Source organism: Octopus bimaculoides, chromosome 5 (assembly GCF_046866305.1).
Source record: "Octopus bimaculoides isolate indiv1 chromosome 5, ASM4686630v1, whole genome shotgun sequence".
Lineage (NCBI taxonomy): Eukaryota > Metazoa > Mollusca > Cephalopoda > Octopoda > Octopodidae > Octopus > Octopus bimaculoides.
The window spans coordinates 115177385-115189884 of NC_142932.1; the positions used below are offsets into that span (position 1 = coordinate 115177385).

At 34.5% G+C, this 12500-nt stretch overlaps 1 protein-coding gene across 1 annotated transcript in view; it reads left to right on the forward strand.

The window, feature by feature from the left end:
• Nucleotides 1-12500, forward strand: part of LOC106880591 (transcription factor RFX4-like) — a gene marked incomplete at its 3' end in the record, with an annotated part of 235974 nt that overhangs the window by 197168 nt on the left and 26306 nt on the right. The window contains exons 2-7 of the mRNA XM_089353121.1: nucleotides 520-612; nucleotides 2610-2673; nucleotides 3700-3823; nucleotides 7419-7480; nucleotides 10734-10811; nucleotides 12330-12363. Coding sequence (XP_089209247.1) covers nucleotides 520-612; nucleotides 2610-2673; nucleotides 3700-3823; nucleotides 7419-7480; nucleotides 10734-10811; nucleotides 12330-12363 — 455 coding nt within the window. The remainder of the gene's footprint in view (nucleotides 1-519; nucleotides 613-2609; nucleotides 2674-3699; nucleotides 3824-7418; nucleotides 7481-10733; nucleotides 10812-12329; nucleotides 12364-12500) is intronic.

Sequence of the window (12500 nt, forward strand, 5' to 3'; positions counted from 1 at the left end):
AAAACTACTGAACAATAATAATAATAATAATAATAATAATGCAAGATTGATGTCCTGCAAAAAGCAGAGCTCATCTTATGGAAAGTGTTATCTGTCTGAGGTCCTTGTTGTAACTTGACGGATGACTAAAGACTCCGGTGCATTTTTACCTACACTGTGTTACGAAGGTCTCAAATTTTGGCACAAGGTCAGCAATTTCAGAGCTGGGGGTAAGTCGATTATATCGACCCCAGTGATCAACTGGTACTTATTTCATCGACCCCGAAAAGATGAAATGCAAAGTCGATCTCGGCGGTATTTAAATTCAGAAAGTAAAGACGGACGAAATGCTGCTGAGTATTTTGTCCGGCATGCTAAAGATTCTGCCAGCTCTCTGCCATAATAATAATATTAGTAACAAGCAATGACAATATTTCTAAAGAAATATGCTCCAGCGTGGGCTTGATTGTGATCGCTAAAACAAACTAACGAATGGAAAATAAAACTAAAACCATTTTTTTTTTTTTTTTTATAAAATAGATTGGCTGGACCAGTGTTTTGACGGTGCCCGACGGAAATCTGACATTACTGAGTCTATGGCGCCATCTTGCGGATCTGAAAATGAAACAAAAGGTAAGAATTCCTCTTATAGTCATCCATAATACTGCTCACTTTCAATGCCTTTTTCTGTTTCAGCCTTAAAAATTGCGGTATCTGTAGATTCTTGCTTAGTTAAAGACAAAGCTTTGGAAGAATTATCGTCCAATTTTGGCCAACAATGCAGCGCATCTTAACTTATTGTGAACCAATCAGAAAAGTCTGTTTTTTTTCTGTTTTTTTTTTTCTGTTTTCTGATTTTTTTAGGCGCAGGTGCGAGAGTGTAATTAAGAAGCCTGCTGCACAACTACGTCCTCTTGGGTTCAGTCTCACTTCGCGGCACCTTAGGCTAGTGTATTTTACTATGGTAGAGGGTTAACCAAAGCCTTGTGAGTAGATTTGGTAGACAGAAACTGAAAGAAGCCTTAAGGCGGCGGAGCTGGCAGAAACGTTTGCAAGCCAGGCGAAATGCTTAGTGGTATTTCGTCTGTCTTTACGTTCTGTGTTCCAATTCCGCCGAGGTCGACTTTGCCTTTCATCCTTTCGGGGTCGGTAAATTAAGTTCCAGTTACGCACTGGGGTCGATGTAATCGGCTTAATCCCTTTGTCTGTCCTTGTTTAGCCCCTTGTGGGCAGTAAAGGATAAGAAACTGAAAGAAGCCTGTCTTAGACATACATACATACATACATACATACATGTGTGTGTGTTTGTTTGTTTGTTCCCCACCACCGCTTGACAACCGGTGTTGTTTTCTTTACGTCCTCATAACTTAGCGCTTCGGCAAAAGAGACCGCTAGAATAAGTACCAGATTTAAAAATTAAGTACTGGGTTTGATTTGTTCGACTAAACTCTTCAAGGTGGTGCCCCAGCATAGCCGCAGTTTATTGACTGAAACAAATAAAACATAAAAGATACTAGAAACACCTGTTAAATCTCCCTCAAACTGCAACCTTACATCTTACAAAAGAGAAGGACACAGTTCATAATGTCACTCCTAAATATATTACACTTACAGAACAAGGCAGGATAATCACAGTTAAAATGCCTTAGATCACAGTCTAAATTTACAAATCATGTCTTCGCTTTACACAGCAATAATAGTTTTGTACAGCTTGTTTGCTTAATTAACTGTTGGCTACATTGTTAGTTCTTATACGTTAGAAACTACAGATCCTAGAAAGTTCATAAAGGAAACCGATTCTCTCTTCGAGTCTGACTGTGAAAATGCCTGTGAAGACACAATAGAGCTTTAGTGGATAGACAGGCCGGCAGATAATCCTTAATAAGCTTCATTTCATTTACCATGACAAAAATGATGTTATTCATTGATACAGCAATATAAAATTACTATAATGTTGTGTAGGGTTGAGCTGAAAAGCTAAAGAATTTCATAGTGATACAACTGTTCAAATAAAAGTCTTTATGGCTGTTCAAAATGTGGTTGTTGTCCATTTGTAACTGGCATAACTTCGATAATATCTTTTTATCCCTTATCTTATACTTGTTCCAGTCATTGGATTGCAACCGATCTTTGAAGGATTCTAGTTGAACGAATCGATCCCGGGGCTTATTTTTTAAACCTGGTACTTATTTCATCGGTCTCTTTTGCCGATTACGGGGAGCTAAACAAACCAGCACCGTTTGTCAAGCTGTCGTAGGGACAAACACAAACACAAAGAGATATAGAGATATATACAAATATTTATACGAAGGGCTTTTTTTCGGTTTCCGTCTACCTAATCTAATCGCACGGCTTTGGTTCATCAGGGTCTGAAGCAGAAAAGTCTTACCCAAGGTGCCGCGCCGTATGACCGAATGGTTGCGAAGCAAGCTCCTTAACCAAGACCGCATGGTTGTGATGCAAGGTCCTTAACCATGCAGCTACTCTGCACTTATTATACATGTTACATCGTAAAATTAGGGCAGGAAAAATAAAAGGTAAAATAGTGGAGAAAAAATGGCTTACAAGAATGATAATAATAACCGAAATAAGAGAGATATATTAATGATTCTTTTGCTTTTATTTCTCAGGGGAACATATACAAAGATGTCGGACAGGAACGAAGCCACATTCCACGCCGCTCACTTTGAAATGGTATGTATTATAAACTAAATACGTACGCACACACACATGCACACGTACACACACACACACACACACACACACACACACACACACACACACACATGCATTTATTTGAATGCACCATATTGTAATATACGTACTTGTCTTCGCTTTCCAGTTATGGATTTTTTTACATACTTGCAAAACAAATGTGTCACTGTGTGTGTGTGTGTGTGTGTGTCTGTATGCATGTGTGCATGTGCGCGTGCACCTATATGTATACTTCCCCCTCACACACGCACACACACAGAGTGGCATATATATATATATATATATATATATATATATATATATATATATATATATATATATGTATATACATACATGTGCGCATGTGTGTATGTAGATGCATATATATGTATATATACCTAAATATATATGTGTCCTTTGATGTCACGTGGCTAGGTGGTTAGGGCATTCGGCTAGCGATCGTAAGGGCGTGAGTTCCATTCCCGGTGATGTGTTGTGTCCTTGAGCAATACACTCTATTTCACGTTGCTCCAGTCCACTCACCTGCCAAAAATGAGTAGTACCTGTATTTCAAAAGGCCTAGCTTGTCAAATTCTGTGCATATATATATATGTATTATATATATGTATATATATATATATATATATGTGTGTGTGTGTGTGTGTGTGTGTGTGTGTATATATATATATATATATATATATATATATATATATATATATATATATATGAATGCATGTGTGTATATATATATATATGAATGCATGTGTGTATATATATATATATATATATATATATATATATATATATATATATATATATGAATGCATGTGTGTATATATATATATATATATATATATATATATATATATGAATGCATGTGTATATACATATATATACATATATATATATATCCATATATATATATATGTGCACCCACATTCATAATCAAAATATAACGCTTGTGTGCATGTTTATGTATATAGATAATAATTCGATGCTTCTTGCGTTTTATTTTTTTGTTTCCAGGTTAGAGGAGAACTACGAAATTGCTGAAGGTGTGTGCATCCCGAGGAATGCACTGTATATGCATTACCTGGATTACTGCAGTAAAAATGATACACAACCGGTGAACGCCGCCAGCTTCGGTAAGGTGCGTCTGTCACAAATCATTACTGAGCTTCAAACCTACGCATATGTAGATTCATGTACTTAGAGCCTCGTATAATCTTAGGCACAAGGCCCGAAATTTGGTGGGAGGGGTCCAGTCGATTAGATTAGATCGACCTCAGTATGCAACTGGTACTTAATTTATCGATCCCGAAAGGGATGAAAGGCAAAGTCGACTTCGGCGGAATTTGAACTCAGAACGTAAAGACAGACGAAATATCGCTATGTATTACGCCTGGCGTGCTAACGTTTCTGCCAGCACGCCGCCTTATAAAGTTGTAGCTATTAGCTCCAAGTCAGTTAACCCTTGCCGTGCATTTTCCGAAGTAATTTTTAAATAATTGTTATTATTGTTATTATTGTCGTTTATCTTCACGATGGTTCTAATCCTGTAAACCCATACTCAAAGATGTTCCAGCCATGATTATCCCGCATTTTATTCAGATACTGTAACTATGCAATAATGGGATCTATTTTAAAACGGGGGCCACAGTTTTCATTAATGTTTTACGTAGTGTTTTTGGTACGGAAAGACTTTCAAACTTCGTATACTTATCTATTTTGTGTTATAGAACAGAAAAATATTTTTGTATTCGAATTTATTTCATGTAAAAAATTGTCTTATTTCGATAATTTCTACTAATCACTGACGTCTATTCAGTTGAAAACAGTAAGTGCTGTAAAGGTGTATATCGTATTAATCCCCGTTAGTTCTGACATTTCCGATTAACTAGACTGTTAACCCTAACCCTAACCCTAAAACTAACCCTAACTCGAGAATCCGAACTCTAAAATTGTTACACACATAGATACGCACAGCGTAATTTATTATATAAACAATATATGCGTATAAATTACGATTAAACCGGATGAAATATGTCACAGGGAATAACATTTTTATGACCGCCCAGCAGTAACGCTTATTCAGCTGAATAGACGTCAGTGATTGGTTGAAATTACAGAAATACGACAACTTTAACATGGAATAACTTAGGGATTTCTTTTTTTTTTAAAGAAGACTAAGAGAAAAAGATGTTTTATATGACACATTTTACCAGTGCTCCAAGTTTCAAAGTGTTTCGTTAAGAAAATACTGTGGCCCCTGTTTTAAAATAGATCCCCAATAATGTCCTTAGCACTTTTAAAACAGTCAATTATGATTTGAAGAACATTTATCCGAATGACCATCGTAAGGGCATCCTCATTGCTTTATGTTATTGTTATTATTATTTATTTAGAGTGAGACGGTGAGCTGGAAGAGACATTTGTACGCTTAGCTAAAATAATTAGCTGCTTTTCGTGTCTTCACGTTCCGGGTTCAAATTCCGTTGAGGTCGACTTTACCTTTCATCCTTTCGGGGTCGATAAATTAAGTACCAGTGAAACACTGCGAGTTTTATGCCTATTGTACAAAGTATTATTATTATTATTATTATTATTATTATTGTTCTGCCAGTATAATAGTAATCCTTTCTACTAAAAGTACAAGGCCTGAAATTTTTGACGGTGGGGAGGAGTCGGTTACATCAACCACCAGTTTTTCACTGGTACTTAATTTATCGACCGCGAAAGGATGAAAAGCAAAGTCGACCTCGGCGGAATTTGAACCCAGAATCTGAAGATAAAACGAAATACCGCTTAGCATTTCGCCCGGCGTGTTCACGAACCTGCCAGCCCGCCATCTTCTGCGATGATGATGATGATGATGATGATGATGTTGATGATGATGATGATGATGATGATGATGATGATGATGATAATAATAATACGGACAAAGCGCTTAGTGAAATTTATTCCGGTTTTACGTTCTGTGTTCAAATTCTGCTGAAAGCGACCTTGCCTTTCATTCTATCGGTGTCGTTGAATTAAATACCAGATGAATACTGGGGTCGATGTAATCGACTACACCCCTCTCCAAACTTTCAGGCCTGTAATAGAAAGGATTGTGGAGGCGCAATGGCCCAGTGGTTAGGGCAGCGGACTTACGGTCGGAGGATCGCGGCTTCGATTCCCAGACCGGGCGTTGTGTGTATTTACTGAACGAAAACACCTAAAGCTCCACGAGGTTCCGGCAAGGGGTGGTGGGGTGGCGACCCCTGTTGTACTCTTTCGCTCCAACTTTCTCTCACTCTTTCTTCCTGTTTCTTGAATAACGCTGCGATGGACTGGCGTCCCGTCCAGCTGGGGTTGGGGGAGCATATACGCCATAGAAACCGGGAAGCCGGGTCCATGAGCCTGGCTAGGCTTTAAAAAGGGCGCATAAATAAAAGTAGAAAAATAAACAGAAAGGATTATTAAATCAGAGTAAAAAAAAAAAAAGCATTGGCCTTAGCTCTGGTGGGGCCTTTCAGACGTCTTTAGTATTCAGCCAGAACTTCAACAGTTTGGTGTTTAAAGAGAAAACCGATTGTATTCTATGTGGAAATTACATCTAGAGAAAAATTACTGGGAAGTTATATTTAAAATGGAGTCTATGGGAGAAAGACAATGGCGTTGATTAAGCCGTGAACACCAGACAATCTTGTCCTTGGGTTCTTTTATGAATATAGGGTCCTATACACATGTAAGGAATTAATATTGTGCATCCTATTGTGTTGGTCAGCTTTGTAAATAGTTAAATTAATCCAGTTGAACGATCTTCTATCTATTAGAAGTTCGCCAACACACATGAATCTGTTTGCAAAATATTTAGTATTAACTCGACGCTTTTGTTCTTTTGTATATCAAGCGCCTATTTATAAGTCTCTCGCAGTCTTACAATTATTTCCTTCCATACGCTAAATAGATAGACACTTTACACATGAAAACAAACACACACACACATAATATGTGCAGATGAACATGTGTGTCTGTGTGTATGTTTACATATTTTTATATATACATACATATATATATATATATAGTGTGTGTGTGTATATATAGTGTGTGTATATATATATATATATATATATATATATATATATATATATATATATATATATATATATAGTAATGTATATACATATATATTTATATTTATATATAGTATATATGTATATATATATATATATATATATATATATATAGTATATATGTATATATATATAAGTATATATACATATTCATATATATACACGCGTATACATACGTATGCACATAGAAAGACATAAATACAAAGATGCATATATATAAGTATTTATATGCATATATATATATATATATATATATATATATATATATATATATATATATATATATATGAATATATGTTATATCTATTTATGCATATGTATATATGTGTATATATGCGTGTGTATATGTATATACACACACATATATATATATGTGTGTGTATGTATAAATGGGGGTGAGAGAGAGAGATGGAGGGCGGTAGAGAAAACAAAACAGAAAGATATGAATAATATATAAATATTCCTTGGTCCATTTAGCCGTACAACAGCGTATTTACTTGAATTTATTCACCATTGTCCATTATTATTATTAATAAGTTTGAAATTATTATCATTATTATTATCATTATCGATTTTTGATCAATTGATCTTGAGTACATATTGACTTATTATGTTTTCTGTTTGCAGATAATCCGCCAGCAGTTTTCGCACATCACTACACGACGTCTTGGGACACGCGGCCAATCAAAGTACGTCAGACGTTTTGTTATGTTTAAAAAGCGTGGCTGTAATGAATTTGTTAAAAATCAAAAGGACGAACAGATATGCGTGTGTGTATGTGTGTAAGAGAGTTATACAAACATAATATGATATACATATATTATATACCTACATTATATATATATATATATACATGCATACATGCATATATGTACACATATACGCGCGTGCACTCATCTTTATGTATGTATGTCTAGATAAAGAAGGAAAAATGAAGACATACAATAAACATCTAAGAATAAATAAATAAATAAATAAATAAATAGCTAAATAAACTTATACACATATATGCACATACATGTATATATGTATATTTATATATATATGCATGTATATTCATACATACATACATATATATATATATTATATATATGCATATGTATGTATATATATTTATGTGTATGTGTATATATATATATATATATATATATATATATTTATATATATATTTATATATATTTTTATTTATATATACTTATATGTATATATTTTATATATTATATATATATATGTGTATATGTAATATATATATATATATATATATATATATATATATATATATATATATATATATATATATATATATATATATATATTTATATGAATATTTATATATATATACATATAAATATATGTATATGTATGTATCTACATATATATATATATATGATATATATACTTGTTGGTACGTACGTATGTATGTATATGTACGTATATGTACACGTATGTATATGTATAAGTATGTATACGCATATCTATACGTATATATATTTACGTATCTATATATGTATGTGTGTATATATATATGTGTGTGTGTGTGTCTTTCTGTGTGAGTGTGTGTGTGTGTAAATATAATTGTAAACATACGTATATGCATATGCATATAGGTATATATATTCATGAGAATATGCAAACAAACGCGTATAGAGATAGGCAGATGGATATATAGATATACATATGTGTATACACACACACACACACCTATGCACTGATATACAAAGAACACTATTAAAAATACTTCAAGTTCTTAAATATGAATATAAATAAATTTATCGTCTACACTCTTTAACTTATCGATTGACCTAGAAGGTAAAAATAATATTTGACAAGAGTCTAGACCCTGAACGAAGAGAAGAAGAGCATAACATAAAAATGTTCTACTTATTATTTCTTTATTTATTTAACAGCGTTCTTTTAATTTTTAAACGTTCTTTGATAAAAAAAAAATAATAATAATTGAGTGATATAAATTATAATTTGTTCTTTTAGCAAAGACTTGACTTCACCAAGTTTTTTTTAGTACAATTTGATATCTCGAAACAGAGTCGATAACCTCGCTGGATAAATAACTGTGTGTGTGTGTGTGTACATATATACACGGGCATACTAAAGTTAAATAGACACCATAGAGTGACTGTGTGGAGCAGGAGTGGCTGTGTGGAGCAGGAGTGGCTGTGTGGCGCAGGAGTGGCTGTGTGGCGCAGGAGTGGCTGTGTGGTAAGTAGCTTGCTTACCAACCACATGGTTCGGGTTCAGTCCCACTGCGTGACATCTTGAACAAATGCCTTCTACTATGGCCACGGGCCGACCAAAGCATTGTGAGTGGATTTGGTAGATGGAAACTGAAAGAAGCCCTTCGTATATAATAAATATGTATATATATACTGAAAGAAGCCCTTCGTATATAATAAATATATATATATATACTGAAAGAAGCCCTTCGTATATAATAAATATATATATATATATATATATATATATATATATATACATATTTATTATATACGAAGGGCTTCTTTCAGTTTCCGTCTATATATATACATATTTATTATATACGAAGGGCTTCTTTCAGTTTCCGTCTACCATATATATATATATATATATATATATATATATATATATATATATATATATATATATATATATATATATATAGTGAGAATTTACAAAAGATGAAGACGGGTGTGTAAACAACAAACAAATGCATTAGTTTAACGCTCGGGAAGTGAGAAAGTCTTTTACGCTTCGAGCCTACGCTCTTCGACAGAAAGGAACACAGAAATAAACAGGGAGAGAAAATAGCAAAAGGTATAGTGGCTTACGATCTATCATGGCGAATGCTGGACAGAAGGGTCACACAGGAGAGCTAGGAAGAAGGGGAGATAATAAAATATTGGTGATCCCAAAACGAAGGTGCGCGACGTGTGTATGTGAGAGCGTGTATGTGCGTGTGGAAAGGGGCGGGTGACCTTGACGTGTGCGTGTGTGCATGTGTATGTACATATTTATGTGTGTGTGTTTGTGCCTGTGGTTGTACCCCCCCACCGCCCCACATCGCTTGACAACCGATCTTGGTGTGTTTATGTTCCCGTAAATTAGCCGTTCTGCAATAAATATCGATAGAATAAATACTAGGCTTAAAAGAACAAGTCCTAGGGTTGATTCGTTTTACTAAAATCCTTTAAGGCGATGCTCCAGCATAGCCGCAGTCAAATGACTGAAACAAGTAAAAGAATATAAAAAGAAAAGAATATATATATACAAATACATTCCCAACTTTTAAGTCACTTCGAAAAGACCCTCGATCCAATAACACGGTTTACAAACTCTATGCGTGGAATGACCAATTTTAAATACTTTGGAACTTACACACAAGGTACAGGAAACTTATATGTTTACCATTCTGATTAAATAACGGAACTGCAGATACAATATCCCTGCATATCTCACGTCTGCTTTCATTCCTCCACTTCACTCTCTATTTCATACCTTCTCTAGAATAACAATTGCTTAACCATTTTCTCACACCGTCTCCGATGAAGGGATATATAAAATATCCCGGAAACAGCTGTAAGACTTTCTCTTTATAAATGTTCTGAAATCTTTCACAGCCTTGGATTTTTATCTCATTCTGAAAATTTATATATATATATATATACACATGCTGATATATGACCTACGTTGGACTCCTCATTCGCATAATCACCGAACCTGGAGCTTAACTATAGTCTGTCCATAGCACTTACTCAGCATTACCTGACACCTTTGGGTCTTCTTGACACCATTACCTCTCATAACCTATATATATATATATATATATATATATATATATATAAACAACTTCTCAGTATAGTTACTGCTTTCATCACTTATAGAGATTTTCTAACTGTATATATACAAACGCACATACACACACGTAACTTTTTTTATATTGTTCTTCAGATACCATTATTATGGAATTGGTGTGAAAGAAACTTCCCATTATTACGATGCTATGTATTCTGCCAAAAATGTCCAAGGGTAAGAAGTTGTTTACCTTTATTTTTGTCTACAGCAATAGTTATAATTCCAGAGATTTCTTTTATTTTCTTCCCTTCTGCTTTTCTTTCTACTAGAACGTCTGGCCAAGTAACGATTCAACCGATACTCGCCTTTATAATAATAATAATAATAATAATAATAATCCTTTGTACTGAAGGCACAAGGCCTTGAAATTTTGTGGGAGGGGACTAGTCGATTACATCGACCCCGGTGTTTAACTGGTACTTATTTCATCGACCCCGAAAGGATGAAAGGCAAAGTCGACCTCGGCGGAATTTGAACTCAGAACGTAGCGACGGGCGAAATACCGCTAAGTATTTCGGCCGACGTGCTAACGATTCTGCCAGCTCACTGCCTTGATAATGATGATGAAGATGATGATGATGATGATGATGATGATGATGATGATAATAAGAATAATAATGATAACCCTTTCTATCATAGGCACAAAGCCTGCAATTTTGAAGAGAGGTGCTGGATCTTAGTGGTTTTCCTCACTGTTTACAATTCTGTTCCAATTGTTTTCAAATTTGGTATATGGATTAGGTTTTGTATACTAATTATGAAAATGAAATTCATTTTCCCTCTAAATCTATAATTAAAATGTTATTAGCCTTTAAAATTTTTCAAAATTTGGGTATTTTAGCCAATCAAAAGTACGTATTTTACATACTACCGTGGCGAAAATTTCTATTTCCACAGTAACCAAAGCAAAGAAGCACCACGTATTGTAAAGCTGATTGCGAAGAACTGTTTCCATAGTAACCAAAGTTGCTGCACATGCGCACAAGGAGGAGGGGGAGATACGAGAAAGATAATTTATTTTATAAAATCCTAGTTTAATGTTTTGACACGCCGATGCACACCCTCCCGCCCCCCGATGATGGAAGAGGCAGCGAACGTGCTGTTTTCTGATTGGCTGAAAATTCTGAAAACTATCAAACTTTTAACACCAGCAACATTTTAGCAAAATTTTTCTAGAATAAATGAATAACAAATTCGAATTCTGCGTCAAAAATTACATCTATATGATACATTAAGAATTTTTTTTTTTCAAAGATAATTGTAAATAGTAACGAAAACCACATAGATCCGAGGTACTGTTCGATTACATTGACTCCAGTACTTGATTGGTATCTATTTTATCGATCCTGAAAAGATAAAAAAGCTAAATCTATCTCCAAAAAAAGCTAAATGGATCTCCGCGGAATTTTACTCAAAACGTAAAGACGGACGAAATGTCGCTCAGCATTTTGTCCGGCGTACTAACGATTCTGACTGTTCGCCACCTTAATAACAACAACAACAACTACTACTACTACTACTACTACTACTACTACTACTACTACTACTGTGTTGTTGTTGTTACAACTATTGTTTATAAAGAGTTAGCGATAACGATTGAGAAGTTGTAAAATGCCTCTTATGGATATTTATTTCACATATTTCCTAACTTTGTCAATGATTTCTTATCATGTTTGTCTCTTTCTGTTTCAGGTATGGAAACGGCAAACGTGAGACGTCGAGACAGGTAAGTACTACCCAGATATCGTTAACCAACAAAAGCGCAGCTACAATATATCCAGGTGCAAGATCGACTTTCCGGAACCTTTGCTTCCGAAGCCATTCTGGATCATTGATTTTCCCGAACTAGAGTGGGCGCGTTGC